Here is a 19,822-nt window from a genome sequence, read left to right on the forward strand (position 1 = left end):
TTAGCATGTATAATTTGCTATATGTTAAAAATTGTAATACGATCTGAATATTTTGTAAGATTTTGACATATGAATAATAATATTGGAAAAGGAAAACATTTAATGTGTTTTATGTGCATAATAAAATATGTATACACAATTAAAATTTCACATTGTATAATGTGCAATGTACGCAGAGAACATACCTATATAAATGCTAAACTTTGGTGAATATAATACATACATATTGTCATGCAAACATATATGATATAGCTTTAATCAATGTACAACAATTTGATTGCCACTAAAGCATATGCAAAAAACACAAGTAAAAATCAGCGCTAAAATAAGTAGTAGAAATAGAGCAACTTTAAATTCGATAAATTTGTACTTGAACGATCTTAACTCTAGTCCTAGACCTCACCATTGAACGATCTAAACTCTAGTCCTAGACCTCACCCTTGAACGATCTAAACTCTAGTCCTAGACCTCACCATTGAACGATCTAAACTCTAGTCCTAAACCTCACCCTTGAACGATCTAAACTCTAGTCCTAGACCTCACCCTTGAACGATCTTAACTCTAGTCCTAGACCTCACCCTTGAACGATCTAAACTCTAGTCCTAGACCTCACCCTTGAACGATCTTAACTCTAGTCCTAGACCTCACCCCCGTTTTAGTGATAAATTTGTACTTGAACGATCTTAACTCTAGTCCTAGACCTCACCCTCGTTCTAGTGTCGCGAAATGCCTCGAGTTATTTCGGCAACCATTCCTATTATATAGGCTCACTGTGATAGCAATAAAAGCTGTCCTCGACTTAGTTTGAACGTGTTTCAGTATAAGAAAGTATTCCTGTAATATGCAAAACGTGATAGCTATTACAAACTCGACTAAGTCCAGTTTAGTAATGGTATCCATTCCTGTTATATATGCTCGCTTGGAAAGCAATAATAACTTCTCTCGACTTAGTTTAGATTAATTTCAGTTGTGGCAACCAGTTCTGTAACTTCTGTTAAATATGATTTTATTGATATATTAACTTTCCTAGACTTATTTTTGACTTATTCCAGTTATCGATGCTTACTGTTATAACAAAAAGATGTCCTCAACTTATTGAAGACATATTTCAGTGGTTGCAACTATTCCTGTCATATATTATATGCTCACCGTGATATTAATACAAACTTTAATTGACTTAGTTAAGACTTAATTCGTGGTGGCAACCATTCCTTTTAAATCCTTATTTATGAACAAAGACTTCATTAAAGAACAAGGACATTTTGAAGTACATTTTGTATATAATTTGCGAATCGATGTGCATTGCAATAGAGGACTTGTTATAATTTACACTTTGGCTGAAAAACAATTATTTCAAAGTAAACACAAAAAAGTCCAACTTTTATAAACGTTTTTACCACATCTCTTGTTTTAAATGTGTATATACGATCGTGTGACACGGAAACAAGACAATTGACGAAAACAGTTCATAACTACATAATTTATATTTAAAAGTAAAAAGCAGAAATTGCTTAAAAACGCAAACCAATTTTTAATCCACAACAAGTTTTTGTCAGAACATGCCGAGACTTACGTACATATATGGTTTACCTTGAGAAATAATTAAGGTTATACAATACTAATAAATTATGAAAATATTTTACGGCCAATTGTCACTTTCCTACGCTTATTGTGAAAAATATATATATATATATTGATAAACACTTTAAAATGTGATAAGATACTCGGCGCTTCCATTTTAATGACTCTTCTTGGAATCACGTTTAGCTCAGCACCATGAAAGAAAGAAAATTCGAAATCAAATCTCATTTGCCCTATATTAAATCCAAAATATATCTGGAAAATTAGTACATGTTAAAAATGATAATACGACAATATATAACAGAAAAATGTAATCTTGTTAACTACCGAACATAATTGTGTTTCATGATTATGCGAATGTATCACTTCTTAAACCTTTATAATGTTCATATACATCAATTGCGTATATCATTTACATATGTACGTATGTGTATGTAATAACGACTGCCAATAAAAGTGTGGAAACTAAACAAAGACGAAGATGTCTGTAGTAATGTGTTCCATGACTTGTACACGTATCTCCAGATCCTTGCCAGTTTGATTTGAACTACACTGTGGTGTTTTTAACATGAAAATCATGAGAAAGAAAAGTCTATCAAAGCACTGCTGGGTCACACGAGCCAGTTTCGTTCTTCTGCAGGGAGACATGCCTCGGACCTTCTTAACGTGCGGCTGGTTATGAGACCACGCTGTAACGAATAAAATGTAGCGTCAGATGTAGAATAAATCAGATATTACGTCACGTGACCTCGTGATACGCAGCGATTTTATTAAACGAAAGAAACCATAAAGGAAGAAAAATACTGTTACAGTTACTAACTTTGTCTGTTATGGTACGGCTTTGCGTTTGTGAAACGACTCAAATAGGTTTATCATTTTTTATCTTTTTGTTAAATATTCGAGAGCCTTCCAAGAATAGCGTCGAGGAACTGAATATCTTTCATTATTTAGTGTGTTTTTTAATTTGACAGTATTAGAACATTTATCGAATATATGACAATGCCGTTCACAGAATTGTAACCCGTATCACACGAATTAAGAAAGCTGTCAAACGTTACGGATATGACGTCACATCTAACCAGCCTGTTTTCCCGGCCACTGGATCCTTCTCGGCTAAGACTCGAACCAGGAACTGACCACTGTGGTTGTCGGACAGACAGTAAGGCACTATGAAGTAACTTCCGGGAGAGAGGTCGAATCTCGTTGAGATCTCGCGGTTATCGTTATATGACGTCACTTCCCCCAGCAAGGATAACTTTGAAAGCGAGCGCTTTTCATCCCGGACCGGGTTTTTCGTCTAAAGAATAAAATTTGACTCAGTTTATAAGTGAAAAAAGACTAAACATTTATCGTGACCGCAATCGTAATGTCGAGTTGCCGCTTATATAAGCTAGTACATGCGCATCAACTGCACTGGGCATATTTTGGGATCATATATCACTAATTTTAATTGTGACTTAAACTAAGATAAACATTTAATCTTTAATACATATTTTACCGGCTCGGTTTTTTTGAAAAGAAATCACGTCAAGATTAAGTTACGACTGAACTTTTATCTTACATGATATACATTTTTTGTTATGTTGCTTAAAATAATATGAATGAGAACGATCGTTGGGGAAAGAAAGCATTACTAACTTTATATTATTATTGAAGCTGGTGCAAAATAACAACACATCTTCAAAATGTGCCTGTAAGGCGATTTTTATTTTGTTTATTTCTGTTAATATATTTTAAAAAAAGGTAAGAAGGTTTGCTTACTGGCTTTAGTTAACTTACTTAACGAGTCAAATGTTATTTTCCACACTATTCAAAGACAAGACTCTTCCAAATCCCTATTTAATAGCATTTCTTGATATGTAGAAGTAAACTTTGAGCAACTTTTAATACCAGCCTAAATATTCGTAAGATCTTTCTTTTTATAACTCCAACGGAATGTTGACGGTCAGCACCAACATTAATTCAGATCTTGTAATTGGCAATAGACAACATATCAACGTAAGTACTGTAAATAGTTAATATTCGTGGGACATTAATGATCGTTGATTTCATGTGTTGACAGATCCAAAAAAAATTCACACAAAGCGCATCGGGAAATCACTGACGCAATTGTTTCTCAAAAATCAGAAATCAACGAATCTATGTGTAAACGAAAAAATCGTTGTTTTAAAACACGAGATTTCTTGTCGAAGAATATAAATGATTTTACAGTATTTCAAAATTTGTTTAATAATACGGAGCCCTCACCTTATACACGGAGAAGCCGATAGGCATGAGGAGGCTATTCGCCGTCTTAGCGCCATGTCTGTAGTCCTGTACAAGGGAGATAATCACGTGACTCTTGCCGTGGTATCCAGGGGCGACCACTCTATTGATGGCGTCCGGGTGAAGCACGTGCAGCGGTATCCGCGGGTTCCTCATATGGAGCTTCATGTCGACGCTGCTAACACCGGATTCGCTTTCTGCAAGTTGCGAAATATTGCATTGAGTGCACTCGGATAAAAATGTTGTGTATACATTAAATTTTGTACCGTCATAGTCAACGTCATCATCATCAGTCGCAACACAAGTAAGCCATATATTTTTCGCTGATTATCGTAAACGCGGACAGAGGGAATGGCATACGATTTTAAGATCGCAAGACAAACGAATGCGTTAGTTGAAAACTTTTGCAGAATGCAAGCGTTCCGAGAGGCCGACGTCGGACGCGCCGTTGTCGACCGGTTTACGCGATATATTCACAAGCTCGTCGCAACGATATACCCTTGAGAGATAGAAATTATGAAGCATTTGTATGTTTTGTGGAATTAAATGCGTGTTGTTGTTTTTTTTTCAAAGTGGATTTATTTCAGTTTTGATGCTCATGAAAAACAATAAAGGTAAAATCAATAGTTTTTGAGCCCAATCTGACCTAGATTTAAACACGGAGTTGATGTTCCAGATACAAATAACGACCACTCGAGATTGAGTCAAACTGAGGCTTTGAGAAGGATAACACGATTAGTCCAAGACTTGAACTTTTGACCTGGTTTTCGTATGCACTTGAAAAAAGATATGTGTAGGCAAAATAAACATTCTGACTAAGTCATCGAGATTAATTGATAAAAGTAGCTTCGGTAACATTAACGTTATTTGTCGCACGGTTCAAGCAAGACGTCGATGGGAAAATGCCGAGTAAAACAACGTGCATTGCACGTAAGTTCGAAACACGATATGCGCACGTTGCCCTTACGACGGGTGTTTGGCGTACGACCGATGCATAAATTTAAGCGCTTGCGCTAGTGACAGTTGTGTCGTTTGTGGTGACCTTGCGAGCTGGTTCGTCTTACGTCCGACACACATATTCGTCAAAAATCTACGCAAGTGTGACGTAAGGTCGGAGTAACCCGGTTATGACATCGGCTTGAGAAACTGGACATTATCGTTATAATTGCAGTCGTCCTAATATTAAAATAAACAGTCACAGTAAGAACAATCGAATGGCAAACAAGTTATAAAAATGGATTTTTAAACTGTTTTCATTTGCGACTTTATGTCTGTTTTTAAAGAAATTTTAACAGGAACTTACTGTCCCATTTCCCCTTGTACTCGATTATGTACCTCCAGGAACCATGCGACCGGAAATTGTCCGAGGAGGACGCCATGAAATTGTTGACCACCATGTTTGGCAGGGATCCAGACGAAGCGTTCCGTACAAAAGTTCCGGGAGCGCTCTTCGGTCGCCGCAAGGAATTCTCCCGCGATAATCCCGACTGCATGTTCAGTGTGATATCAGACGTGGAAAATGTGCTTTGGCACTCAGAGATGGCGGAACAAGTGGAAGCGATGCTATCGGATCGCGCCTGCATGTAGTCAAGGCTCCCCTTCCGGTGAGCGGCATATGACGGGCGGGAGACGGTCTCCTTACAACCGTCCTGGTTTGTTAATGTACAGGTCGAGCCTGTTGAGCCCGCAGAGCTTTCCGTGTCCTCACTCGCTGGTCCAAGGCATGAAAGATGAACGCATGCATCATGGCCGATAGATCGGTGCCCAGCATCAGCACTGTACTTCCGTTCGCATAACACTGCTTCCCGTTTCGATGCATCAGCATCATTCGTTCTGTCCATCAGAGCGCATTTCTTATGACTATGTTTGGAACCACCACCACCACCAAGTTTCATTTGGTGAGACTGTTTTCTTGATCTCTCTTTACTTTTGTTAATATAAGTATTGTCCACTTTGACGGTTCTGGAATTTTCACGCACTAGTAGCCCGGGTTCGTTGGACGCCGAGTTTTCGCTAGCGGATTTGCCTAGCGAGAGTTTGGCGTGTGCGCTGTGTTTCTTCTTCCGCTCCACGTGCGGATGCGAGTTTCGGTGGAAGCTGAAGTAGGAGACTCCGCTGGGCCGCCGCTGCTTCCCCTCGATGTTGCGCCACTTGTTGTTTGCTATGGAAACCAGATTATAATGCTATAATTGTGTATCAACACGAACTGTTAACGTTTCATACTTTAAAAAGACTTTCCTAATGCTATGAAAACCAAAAAAGTTCTGATATATTATATGTTAACCCATTTATGCCTAGCGTCTAGAAAAAAGGCATTGGCAAACAGCGTAGACCCAGATGAGACGCTGCATGATGCTGTTTGCTTAAAGGAATTGCGGTAAGAAATATTCTAAATAAAGAAATGAATGTACTAGACATCCCTAATTTCGGAAATAAATTGATCCAATTTAGAAGGATGGAAGAGTCTACTATGAATAAATGGGTTAAAGTAGCGAAAATCGCATTTACGAGCCTCGATGAAATTTAGAAAGTGGGATGGCCTGGGAGGGGGCGGTATGTACCTAATTTAATTTCCTCCTCGCTCATTCTACGGTAGCATCGGTCGGTGACAAGGCCCTCGGTCGTGTACGGAATGTCGCTACTGCAGACGACAAGGCCCCCAAAATTACACCGGAAGTCCTCGAGGGTCATCCAGTACTCGCTCGTCTCTTTGTTGACGAGGGGCTTGTATTTGTTGATGAACTCCGTGTTCACAGTACCCCAGGAGATCTCGTCTCTGAAATCAAAAATACACATAACATGAGCCTCGTTCTGGGAAAACAGGGCTTATGCGTGTGTAAAAAGAGCCATATACTTATTAGGGACGACACTTTCCGCTCTAATCTTATTTTGCCGTCCCAGATTAGACTGTGTGGACTTTTTTTCCCAGACAACGTCTCAATTATGGTATAATTTAACATCCGCAACGGGTTTAATTTAATTTGTCATATGGGAAAACATTTCTCTGTAATGATCAATGAAAAGTTCTTAAATCTAGACGGAAGATGACCAACAAGGTAAATACCTGAATCTTAACAGAAACCATAGTGTACGAGCTTCTGAATTAAATTACTTGGTCTTTGTAAGAACCATTTCGAGTACACATAACTTAATCAATCTACATGTACATGTTGTTATTCACGGAAACATTTTCTGAGCCGTTTTTTGTGGCAGTTTGTAGGCAACGTCCACGGGGCTAATCATATTACATCAATAACAGAGTGATCTTGTTTGAATAATATATCTGTTACACAGGACAGGCGTCTGAACTGACTGACACACGGTCATTCAATTATTGGAAACGCAAATTGTAACAATAAGAACGCAAATGAGTTTCTTTAAAGAATGCACTTTTTATATAATCTTTTGCTATCCCTCACACATGCGCCCTGCTGTTTTTGTTACCGCAACGACCTTTTTAGGTCCCCTATATTTCTTCAGGTACTGCGTTTACTGTACCTAACCGCTGCCTCATTGCGGCCCTCTTACTTCGTCATGGCGTTATACGGCGACGTGAATGCGACAACAAACACTCCGACACCTTAATACAGATGCATTACTCCGATACGGAACGCATAGGGATATTTTAAGGACAATGTCAAGAACGTACAGCTATCCTAGTGTGTTTTTACGACGTGCTCGTGGTTTATTACCACGATGCTGCTGCAACCATAGCGTCCTCTAGGCGATTCGATGACGTACCAGACAGGACGCCGTAAAACTTTGACGATAAAGACTCTTTTTAAACAGCATTGGGTATAAGAAGGTCGTGAGTTCGATTCACATTGGGAAGTGTGTTCTTCATTTTAGCTGGGATACACACTTTACTAAAAAAAGGAGCCAAGTACTGGTGAAACTTTGTTGAATGCAAGTGTAGGCGGAAAGTGCCGTCGACGACACTTGGCGCACATGCATTAAGCCCCATTTTCCTAGAGCGCTACCCAGATAGGCCCCGTTAAATTAGCTATGTATTTCACTATTGAACAAAGTACTTTTCGGCAAATTTTCCGTTCCAGACCGGTTCACCGGTGAAAGGACAAAGCAGTCGGACCATTTCTATCATCCGACCATCCGACAGAGGGAACTGAAAAAAATAATAATAATTACAAATACCTCGTAAAGCCATCGTCTATAGCAATCTAAGTGTTCCAGTCTGTTGTTATGAACGCGCATTGTATTGTAAAAAAATCAAGTTGCTCAACAATTATATAAGAAAGAAATTTCATACAGGTACAAATTGGGCATGCAGGCTTACTTTTTAACCTAAGCGCGTATGGTCGAGTCATGATTAGAAAGCAGTATTTTGATCTTACATTATGTGGGCAGTTTCAAAACAACAAGAATAAAAGAATAACCACTTGTCTGTGTTTAAGGAACACTGCAAGTGCAACGCTAATGACGTCAGTGCTCCGTTACCTTTGTGGCCGCTGTAAGCACGTGCAAGTAGCGAACCGTCTGCTGCTGTATCGCAGGTATCTCTTCCTGAAGCAAAGGGAGAACTTTCCCAAGTAACCACGATAATTCATAATTGAGCCGCATTCTGGGAAATATGGCTTAACCCATTTATCACTAGTGGACTCTCCCATCCTTCTAAATTGGATCAATTTATTACTAAAATTAGGGATGTCTAGTATATATATTTCTATATTTAGAATATCTCTTACTGAAATTCCTTTAAGCAAACAGCGCAGACCCTGATGAGACGCCGCATCATGCGGCGTCTCATCTGGGTCTACGCTGTTTGCCAATGCCTTTTTTCTATACGCTAGACATAAATGGGTTAATACATGGAATTGTCTTTCCAGTTTAGCCATTCCGCACAGGCTTATCAGGGACAACACATTAAACCAAAACTGGATTTTCTTTTACAATATACTTTGCTATTAAAGCGTAATGTTTCGACCCTGATAAGCCTGTACGGCCTGCAAAGGCGTATCTGGGATGACCCCGGACTGACATGCTTGAAACCCCGTTTTTCCACAGCGAGGCTCGTATTTCAAAAGCTCACGTAATAAAAGTTGTTAACAGAGAAATAAGTTGTCGTTGTTAAACAACTTAATAGGCAATAAACAACGCAACATGAAGCTCTAAGCAGAAGCGCAGCAAATTAAAATATATTTCTTATTTCATACACACACACACACACACATGTCCCAGATCATGCTACATAAATTATAAAAAATAGATTTATTTATAGTTTTTCGGTCAATTAAAACAATTTTGAAATTTACAACGGCCCCAGGAGTAATTTTATGCCAAAGCCCCACACAAGTTCATTGACTGGCCTTGCAATTCTTGCTCACTTTCTCCTTTCCCTCCGGAATGACAGTCCGACAATCTACAAACCTTGAAGCTAGCCCCCCCCCCCCCCCCCACACACACACACCAACCCTCATTGCGTAAGCAATCTCAGATTGGACCTCTGACCTGTTCCTGGGGGTGAAGGTCATAAGTAAATCCCGTTGGAGTGAGGAGTTTGTCGTTCCGCCAGCAGACCATCTGCGACCGGTTGACGCACGACTTGTAAAGCAGGTGGAAGAGGTTCTCCGGAGGGTTGATATCCGGCGTGAAGTACTCGCACACCGCCCCCGTTAGGTCCGTCAGCGCGTCCATTGTACGGCCCACCTCGTTAGCTTCATAGGTTTTCTTGCACCTGCAGGGATATAAATTAGACGCGTTATTTTTTTTTAACGTGGCTAAATGCCTGTGCGTAAAAGCTAATATGTGGCGACACTTTACGCAAGTGCATTGAGACCAGTTTTTCAAGAACGAGGCTCATATTATAAAGGGCTCGGTCTGCGAATATATGAAAAGTAGATCGTTGATTTTATTACTTGAGATACCACCATTTCGCTTTGTGGCTGGGCGGGATGTTGTAAGTTTTTTATGTTGTAATGTTTGTTGTTATTTTGTTTGTTTCTTTGTTAGTTCTGTCTGTTTTTAAATATGTCTGTTTTTATTGCTTTTGATGGACTGAATCATCGTAGAAATACGAGGATTCGTCAATAACTAAGCCTCGCTTTAAACTGGGCTGAATGCATGTGCTTTAAGTGTCATCCCAGTTTAGCCTGTGCGGTCCGCAATTGCTTATCAGGACGACACTCCGACTTTTGTGGATTTTTTTCGTTTAAAAGAGTTATCTTCTTAACGAACATATAGTTTAGACGGAAAGTGTCGTCCCTGATTAGCCAGTGCAACCCGAGAAAGCACGCATCTAAATCTATCGCATCAAGCGTTCTTCATTGTAAAAAGTCTTGGCCTACATAAGTGCACATTCCTTAAACATAATGGCACCATCTGCGACGTTTTCCCGTCGCCATTAATTCATCCATTAACCGGAGGCCATATAACGTACAACGCGTAAAACGAATTAGTCTTGTGAAATGGCGAGTTTCAGACTCCAAAACCTTACAGGACTTTGATTAATGAATTTCAAGAAGTGGAAGAGAAGGGGAAATGGCGGCGTCTTCGACATCGATGTTGATTATTGTTGTTTTGTATTTGCATTCCAATTTTATTGCTTTGTTGTTTGTTGCTGTTGTGTGGTTAAAATTGGCGACTTTTCAGTGTTTGTTGTCTCCGCTATATTTGGTTGTTGCTGTTATTGATGGTGTCTTTTGACATTTTTAGATGCAAGAGTCGGGATTAAAGCTGACGCCGACGTCCATGGTGTGATGTTTTTTTGGCTGGAGTTAAGATTAAAAGGGCGTGGCACTATCTTTTAATTCACTTTCACTACGAGCAACACACGTACAGGCTCAATCAGTTGCGAAGATTTATCAGGCGAATTGAACAAGTATTGTGTGCAATTTTATTTATTTATTTGTTTTTTGTTCTTCCGCACCTGAGGTTGCATAATGTAAGGAACTGGATGTCTCCCGGCACTCATACTTATTACTTACAGGGCTCACGAAAGTTGGGGCTCATGTGAATAATTGTTGCGTTTTTTAAGGCGTTTTAAAAAAAAGTATTTCGTTTTCGTGTTGTTTTTTTTTTCCTGTGGGGTGGGGATATCGTAGTAAATGGAGGTGATCTTCAACCAAACTCCCAGAGGACGCTAGGATTGAACCAGCGTCGCAAACGTGGACAGCGCGACCCGCACCGCAACTGACAGAGATTAAAAACTAGGCTAATATGCAATCGATGGACTTTATTGTCGGTGTTTAAATTAAATAAATGAGATTAAAGGCAGAACTAAGATGCGTGGGATAAGCTGTAAGAGCGGGTCTAAGATGAAAGGGGCGCTGGAGCTTAGATGCAATAGTTGGAGTAAAGGCTGAGTAAATATGCACGGAACGGCGGTTAAAGGCGGGGTTAAGATGCACAGGACGAAAATTTAGGGCCGAGTAAACATGAAAGGTGCCGACGTTTAAGGCTGGGCTATGATGCAATATGCGAAGGTTAAAAGCGGACCTTAGATGCCAGAGAAGGTGGTGAAATGAGGACCTCAAATGCGAAAAGGGATAGAGTTTAAATGCGGAGCTTAGATACAAGGCGCGACGATTAAATGCAGGGCTAAGATGCAATAAACGGGTTTTCAGGGTAGATCACAACTTAAGGGTGAGTTTAATTATTTAATGAAAATGCAAGGAGCGGGGCACCTACTTTGCATACGCTTTTTCCACCAGGGGTCCCCAGTACTCCCGTGGGTTCCCGTAAGCCTGACAGTACAGGAGCCGGTTGTCGAGGGTGGGGAGGTGGTCGTCCACTACCAGGTCTATCCACTCACCGAACCGCCACAGCTTGAAGTTGAAACAGCCTGAAATAGTTTAGTTTAACCTATTTGTTTTAGATCAATTGCATCGAAAGCCTCAGGCTTATTGAAATACTATAGAGTTCGTTTCCTAGGTAGAACCAGTCCTTGGTGTCTTTGGTGGAGAAGTACAGAACGCTCCCACTGTGGGGGTTGAGCCCGTGATACAAGAACGCGACGTACGGTCGAAAAAAAAAGCATAAAGCCTCGCTTAGGGATAACGGGGTCTAATTCATGTGCGTTAAGGATTGTCTCAGATATACCTGCGCATTGCACAGGCTAATCTTGGATGAGATTATACGCACATGCATGATCCCAGTTTAACGTTTTCCCAGATCGAGTCTGATTTGGCATCCAGTCATGCTATGTACGTGGCTGTCATCTCTTATATATCAGGATTTTATGTGCGCTTATAGTTGTATCTGCAGAATTCTACATCGTCTGACATGTTATGAGGTAATTTTATTGATAATCAGTTTACACAACGGTGTCCATGGTAACCTATTGTTTCTCTGAGTACGATATCAAGAACTATACATGAACCAGGCGCAGCATTATTGCATGACAATTGCACTCGTATAAAGCCTACACAATAGTTTTGTATGAGTACGATATGTAACCCATTTATGCCCAGCGTCTGGAAAAAAGGCCTTGGCAAACAGCGTAGACCCAGATGAGAAGCATAATAATGCGGCGTCTCATCAGGGTCTGCGCTGTTTGCTTAAAGGAATTTCTGTAAGAAATATTCTAAATATGGAAATAAATATACTAGACATCCCTAATTTTAGAAAGAAATTGATCCAATTTAGAAGGATGGGAGAGTCCACTAGGCATAAATGGGTTAAAATATACATACGTCAGCCGAATATAAAGTAAAATTAAAATCGTTTTAAGCCTAGAGAATAGTTGTTATGAATTGCATTATTTTTGCATATTCATGCACTACAATATAAACTGAATTAGTTTGTAGAACAGGTGAACTTTAGCCGTGTATGGGTTATAGCCCATGTGGTATGCAACAGAACGTCTTACGTGGCAGAGCAGGATTCCTATTGTAGTCAACGAAAAACATAGTATGATCCGCGTCATACGAAAATGAGTCTTATGCGGCTATTGTAGAGCTAGACCAGCTTTCGCAGCCGCACAGGCTGGCAAGGAGCTAAGCTGACCGCTTTAAAGTAACGCAAGGTTTCGTGATTATCGGACAGGGTAGGTCCAGACCAAACGGCGTGAACGTGCATAAAGCATTACAGCCCCTTTTCGCACGACGCGGGTTAAATAGTATCATGGTTGGTACATTTCAAGAAAACTGTTGATTTAAAAGTCCTGAGAGTGTATTAAGCACTTTACCACACAGGCGCTCGATGGCAATACATTATTATTATTTTATTTTTATTTTTTTTTTAATTTTATTTTTAGTTACCTGTTGTTTATTATAAAAAATTATAATGCATACACATACTAAATCAATAAAAATCTTCCAACAAAACGTCTTCTAAAAAAAGTTAGTTTGATTATCTATATACATAGTCGAACTATCTTTTTTTTAAGAGACGTTTGTCGGAAGATTTTTATTGATTTAGTATGTGTATGCATTATAATAAACAACGGGTAACTAAACATAAATAAATTTAAAAATACATTGCCATCGAGCGCCTGTGCTTTACCATTGGAATTGCATGATGTTATCACCACATTACTTTTTTGTATAATCGACTAAAACATTAAATCACTTATTAAATTTCCCACCAGAGTAGTCAGGTCGTAACTAAGCTCCAGAAGATTAAAATTCGTTTTATCAGCAATGAAAAAACTGGTGTTTATCAACAGACAAACATCTCAAATCAATCAACACGCTCATTACATGGAACTCTTGGCGACAAAAGGAACTAAGCAATAGTGTATTATAATATCAAGTGTATTTTATCGCAAGGAAATTTTATAAAAATGAAGTCACATATGTACAATATCATTTCTACAATATAAATATAATTTCTCTTATAATTATACTGTTGTTTTTTACTTAATGAATGACAATTTGTATATGAAGATAAAAGGAGAACATTCTGGCAACGATCGATTGTAAATTAAAACTTGAATAAAGCGTTCTATTTCAATAATCAATAGTTATAAGAAATTGTATCGCCCCTATCCAATTTGCAGTGCGTTGTAACAAAAACGCATTCTAGGTAAAACACGACGCTGCATTTAAATGTTTTAAGTACCGGGTAAGTTATAAACCTAAAAATATTCAAAACTTTTAGCAGAATACTTATAATAAATAAACTATTTATTTCATTTTATCACTTAGATAACTTTAGTATGTGGCTCAATATCGCGTGTTGTGGAGTGCTGAAGAGGATTAAGTAGTATGTAAGAATCACTGATAAGAATGTTTGGTTTTGTTTTTTAATTTTGAACCTTAACAGTAACGCCATTTGCATGCGTGGTCTACTTGACCAAACCATTCCAATGGTGTGAGCAACACAATCTGTGTATGTTTACATCTCCAGATCCACGTACCTATATAGTCAGTATGAAAGGTCTGATCGAAGTTCCGGTAGCCGGGAACCAACTTGTCGAGGTACCGGATGTTGAGCGACACGACTGCGATAGCCGCCTCGAACCACGCGCACTTCTTCCAGCGTTTCCATGGGAACGGGGCCTCATAAACTCCGCCCACCCCAGCAAACACGGCATTGGAGTTTATTTCCTATTTTAAACAGAAAGTGATAATTATGATAATAATGAGATTTATTATATTTTTTCAAATGAAATATATTCTGATAACTAAAATAAAGTTGCAAAACATTAACAAAAAATATTTGCCGAAACTAAGCATAAATACCGAACATAACAGAGCAGACTAGTTTATTTGACTTAAGCATATATACAGCTCATCGTCGTTAACATACATATACAATAACAGCATGCGTTACAATTAAATACAAAACATAATTATTTGAAGGAAGATCGATTAAAAAGGGAATGAAATACAACATGTTTAAGTGAGAATGTCACATGGAAGAGGTTAATACTTGATGACCACATAATGTAAAAACGTTGTTTAATGATTGCAACAAGTATGACATTATTCTACCCTTATTGGCTTTATGAAAGATATATAATGTATACTACATTTATAGGACATTTTCTCGCATTTAGAAGCCTTTTAAACAAAACATGGCTAGTTTTCTTAACACTTTTTTCTTTGAACTATTAAGTAGGTCGATAAACTTAAACATATATGGGCGAAATCTATAATTCTTTGGAATTAATGTATAACATAGGCGTAGTAAGGACATGTAAGAACAAAGTGATATTCATCCTCGATATCATTAAGGTTGCATAAAACACATTTACGTTGATCTCTAAAAATGATCTGGTGTTTAACCGTTTCAATTAATAATTTGTGAAATGGCAAACGTAATTTAGCTATAATGTTCCTATGCTTTTTATTTTCAATAATATCAAGATAAGCCGACCGAATACTGATTTTAATTCCTTATATAAAATCGTTGAACTATATGGTGTGACACTTATATTCCAGTTAGTGAAATATTGGTCTCGTCATCTGTTTTAAGTAACGGGATAAATTGATTAGTGTTCACAGATTCGGGGAATAAAATGTTAGGCATAAATGGGTTTATAGAATATTCAAATTGAAATCAGTAAATATGTCAGTCGGTTTTGAGATTGATTAGTTATAGAAAAGAAAACATCCTCCTTTGGGGACGGAACAGACCAATGTGTCTGCTGGTGGAACAAAAAACAATATTACAAAAGACAACTGACGCGAAACGCATTACTTGTATATAAACATTATATGTCATATTTTATTTCTCAGAGGTTTTCATTTGATTCAAAAGTATTTTTTCAGCATTATGCCAATAATTAAAAACAAACCCTGGTGTTGATATTCCTTATGATGCCATATACTAGTACTGTAGGAATTGAGACACATTTTTGAGATCTCAGCTTTTGTTTTTACCTCCCAAATTCAATTATCTGTTACTGCTACAAACATGTTCAGTCGCCAGAAGCGAATAATACAGCAAAACATGACCCACCTTGAGGACAATGTGGGAGGCAGAACCTGCAGGTACATGTAGCTGCTGATATTAATTCAATAATAAGGGGGGCACTAAGCGCAGACCGTGCTTTAACCCTTTCTCCCATTAGAAGCAAAGTGATAATGGCTTTTGCAACCAGCATTAAACCAGAACAGCCTGTGAGTAACTCAGTCTGTTCAGGTTTTATGCGGTTTGCTGCTCTTCAGTATCGAAGGGTTTGAAATTAAGCCTTAAAAACTTGAATCTAGTAAGAAAGGTCTTAAATAAAAAATATAACTATCCAAGGGACTACAAATGCGTGAAAATACATATCTAAGTGGTAAAGGGTTAATGTAGCTGATTATATTAGTACAACCCATGGGGGCTATGGTGGCTTCAAGATGAAAGGAATACTGTTTTGTCATGCCTATATAAGGCTTGTACACATTCATAAAAATATGTTACAAAAAGCACGACTTATATTGTTGACCTCCATTAAATTGGTTTAAACTCAAATTATTTGGATTTACCGAGACAACGATGTGACCCCAGTTTTATTCGTGTTCGTTTCTGTGTTGTTGATTGTTTTTGCTTATGTAATGTGTAGGTGCATTTTTGTTCTGTCGGACAGTTGGTCGATTCGCATAAATAAAGGACTTAAGCTTTAGTAATGTTTCCTTCTTCGTATTAAGCTTAAGTTTCAGTTTGATTATATTTGATTATAAGGTGTGTTCTGGTATATTTTAGCTTCTTTCAAACACCAATATTTCAGACAAATGATGTGAAAAAAATATTCTATGTTCCACTAAAACATAACACATGTATCGTGCTTTGAAAAAGATCTTTCAATTAGTTTACTTCTTGACTTGTTACAAAAGGTCTCTCTATACGAACACTTGTGGACTTGTTTCTAAAGGTCTCTTTATACGAACACTTGTTGACTTGTTGCAAAAGGTCTCTCTATACGAATACTTGTTGATTTGTTGCAAAAGGTCTCTCTATACGAACACTTGTTGACTTGTTTCAAACGTCTCTCTATACAAACACTTGTTGACTTGTTTCAAAAGGTCTCTCTATACGAACACTTGTTGACTTGTTTCAAAAGGTAACTCTATACGAATACTTGTGTCTCGATGCGAAAGGTCGCTCCATACGTGTATATGTTGACATGTTTAAATCGGTCTCTCCATACGTATTCTTGTTGACTTGTTACATACGTGTTTTTCACAAGTATACTTGTCAACTTCTTCTACACGTCTCTCCATACTCACATTCAAGTTGACTTGTTCTAAACGTCTCTCCAAACTCACATTCAAGTTGACTTGTTCTAAACGTCTCTCCATACTCACATTCAGGTTGACTTGTTCCAAATGTCTCGTCATACTCATATTCATGTTGACTTGTTCTAAACGTCTCTCCATACTCACATTCAAGTTGACTTGTTCTAAACGTCTCTCTATACTCACATTTAAGTTGATTTGTTCTAAACGTCTCTCCATACTCACATTCAAGTTGATTTGGTCTAAACGTCTCTCCATACTCACATTCAAGTTGATTTGGTCTAAACGTCTCTCCATACTCACATTCAAGTTGACTTGTTCTAAACGTCTCTCCATACTCACATTCAAGTTGATTTGGTCTAAACGTCTCTCCATACTCACATTCAAGTTGACTTGTTCTAAACGTCTCTCCATACTCACATTCAAGTTGACTTGTTCTAAACGTCTCTCCATACTCACATTCAAGTTGACTTGTTCTAAACGTCTCTCCATACTCACATTTAATTGACTTGTTCTTAATGTCTCTCCATACTCACATTCAAGTTGACTCGTGCTGAATAGTATCTAGAGCTTTGAGCCTGTTCAGCTTACAATATTCGGTCTTTTTTAAGATCATACGGTCAAAGAAAACATGTGTGCATTTTGTATAAATATAAAAAGGCTACATTTTTCCAAAATAAGGCTAACTAACTAAAGTATATGTGGTCTTATTGGTCTCGTTTGCAGCTCGTTAACGTAAATTGAAATCGAAATGTAGGAAATGGCACATCTGTATTACTTTTCTACGAACATGCGAGTCGTTACTGTAATATTTATATTCCGATCCATGACCCATAATTGACTTTTGCTGGAATCATGCCTGTTAACCCATTTATGCCTAGTGGACTCTCCCATCATTCTTAACTGTATCAATTTATTTCCAAAATTAGGGATGTCTACTATATTTATTTATATATTTAGAATATTCCTTACAGAAATTCCTTTGAGCAAACAGCGCAGACCTGGATGAGACGCCGCATCGTGCGGCGTCTCATCTGGGTCTACGCTGTTTGCCAATGCCTTTTTTTCTAGACGCTAGGCATAAATGGGTTAAGTTTTGGTCCTGATTAAAAAATCTCGTATAGATACAGGCCAAAACTGACCTGGCATGCGTCACTCATGGTGTGATCTATGTAATTGGTCTTTTCTGCAACCTTAACATATTTATTGTACACAATGCGCGCACAGCAAAGTATTTTTCATTAAGTTCCTATACATCAGTATGTACATACAAAAAAACTTCCGTATATCAACGTTTCATGGTGAACGGCTTTCAATGTTACAAAGTCTCTCGTTATTTTTCTTAGTTTTATCTCTTTTCCAACATCTCACCTAATTAGCGTCATTTGCCAACGTATTTTGTAACAAAATATTGATTGTAATTAGAAACTTCTTTTTTGTTATCAAATTCAGTTTCGAGATATCAATTCGGAAGAAAAAACGATACCCACTGGAAACCTAATTACTTCTTCGGAAATGTCAGAGCAACGTTTAAGTTTTCCGACATGTAAAAGTCAAACTTAATTCATTTTGTTGACAGTCCTTTTCAGTAAAATAATATTCCCACGTGCGCTTTAACTAAAAATCATAAAGGAAATTTTCATTTGATAGGAGCGGCGGGTCAAAGTATGAAAGACGGGTAATTTCGGAACATGTCGGATTTTTTGCCTGAACAAGTTACAATGTAAACAGTTTATGTTAAACTTCTTGAAATAACCATATTCTCTTTAGGGGTTATACGTTTGACACGTCAAAAAAGAATCTTAACTAGGCGACATACTTTATTTTGTTTCACGTCAGCCGTGATACCGGTTTTACGACGTCAAATTTGTATAGCTGCAATTTACGACTGGCAGAAGAAAGTCCGGTCGTTCATAAAGCGTTTACGTGATCTTGGCTCGTCAGCACTTAACCCATTTATGCCTAGCGTCTAAAAAAGGCCTTGGCAAACAGCGTAGACCCAGATGATGCGGCGTCTCATCAAGGTCTGCGCTGTTTGCTTAAAGGAATGTCTGTAAGAAATATTCTCAATATAGAAATAAATATACTAGACATCCCTAATTATGGAAATAAATTGAACCAATTAAGAATGATGGGAGAGTCCACTAGGCATAAATGGGTTAAAGATAGCGATCCTCGCAGACATTGATCTCAGAAATGTATAGCAAACCTTTATGCGCGCGTCTTAAAGAACGCTTGACCCGCCAAGAAGGATGCTTTTATGGTGCGATCTCCATGACAAAGCAGACATCTCAACCAGTAAATTACAAGTGAGATTTTACATTTAATTCGTTTGTATTTTATTTTTTATTGAAATACAAGGGAAAGGTCGTTGTTGACCGCAATCCTCAGTTTCACAGCTGAGAATAGTTAACTGTGTTCCCAATGCAGTTGCCAACTAAATTGTTTTTTATTTCAATAATTTTTAATTGAGCGAGTATAAATTAAATCGTTAAGACGGTGGTGTTTTGAGGAGTAGTATGTTTTCTGCGGAAAGAAAAATATTATTAGATAATGTCTTGTTATTAAACATACTTGGAGTAGCATACATATAATTTGTAATTATGAAGCCATAAGGAAATAATATTGATGCATAACAACCACTCGATTTACTTAATTCCTTACACTCATGCTCTGACAATTTTTTTATCCAACCTCTGTGACCTAATAAGTAACCGGGTGTATGTTTGATTAAGGGAAATTTATATTCTTATTACAATCGTAGTTGGACGGATGACAATGAGGACAGAGTGTACGAAGAACGTTTGTTCTTATGTGAGGATACATGTATTTGCGGCTGATTGACAGTATTT

At 38.0% G+C, this 19,822-nt stretch overlaps 1 protein-coding gene and 1 long non-coding RNA gene across 2 annotated transcripts; both read right to left on the minus strand.

The window, feature by feature from the left end:
- Positions 1 to 345: 345 nt before the first annotated feature.
- LOC127857807 (uncharacterized) lies at positions 346 to 743 on the minus strand. Its single transcript, XR_008038645.1, has 3 exons — positions 702 to 743; positions 504 to 608; positions 346 to 398 (listed from the first exon to the last, which is right to left on the minus strand). It is a non-coding gene; the product is annotated as an uncharacterized LOC127857807 (long non-coding RNA).
- Positions 744 to 2,635: 1,892 nt separating this feature from the next.
- LOC127857320 (uncharacterized) lies at positions 2,636 to 17,462 on the minus strand. The gene is made up of 10 exons (XM_052393726.1): positions 16,908 to 17,462; positions 14,162 to 14,351; positions 11,491 to 11,644; positions 9,313 to 9,538; positions 8,302 to 8,367; positions 7,878 to 7,969; positions 6,408 to 6,622; positions 5,150 to 6,007; positions 3,829 to 4,043; positions 2,636 to 2,878 (listed from the first exon to the last, which is right to left on the minus strand). The coding sequence occupies exons 1-10, from the start codon at positions 17,460 to 17,462 to the stop codon at positions 2,636 to 2,638; spliced, it is 2,814 nt and encodes a 937-aa protein (XP_052249686.1).
- Positions 17,463 to 19,822: the final 2,360 nt, after the last annotated feature.

The sequence above is a fragment of the Dreissena polymorpha genome, chromosome 14 (genome assembly GCF_020536995.1).
Source record: "Dreissena polymorpha isolate Duluth1 chromosome 14, UMN_Dpol_1.0, whole genome shotgun sequence".
Lineage (NCBI taxonomy): Eukaryota > Metazoa > Mollusca > Bivalvia > Myida > Dreissenidae > Dreissena > Dreissena polymorpha.

What these genes read in the sequence shown, in the direction of transcription:
- LOC127857320 (XM_052393726.1), bottom strand. Translation starts at nt 17,462, where the DNA reads ATGGAGAGACGTTTAGAACAAGTCAACTTGAATGTGAGTATGGAGAGA. An exon ending in CGAGGAGGAAATTAAATTAG is followed by an intron (nt 6,008 to 6,407) that starts GTACATACCGCC and finishes TGGTTTCCATAG; the next exon opens with CAAACAACAAGTGGCGCAAC. An exon ending in GTACAAGGGGAAATGGGACA is followed by an intron (nt 4,044 to 5,149) that starts GTAAGTTCCTGT and finishes CGCAACTTGCAG; the next exon opens with AAAGCGAATCCGGTGTTAGC.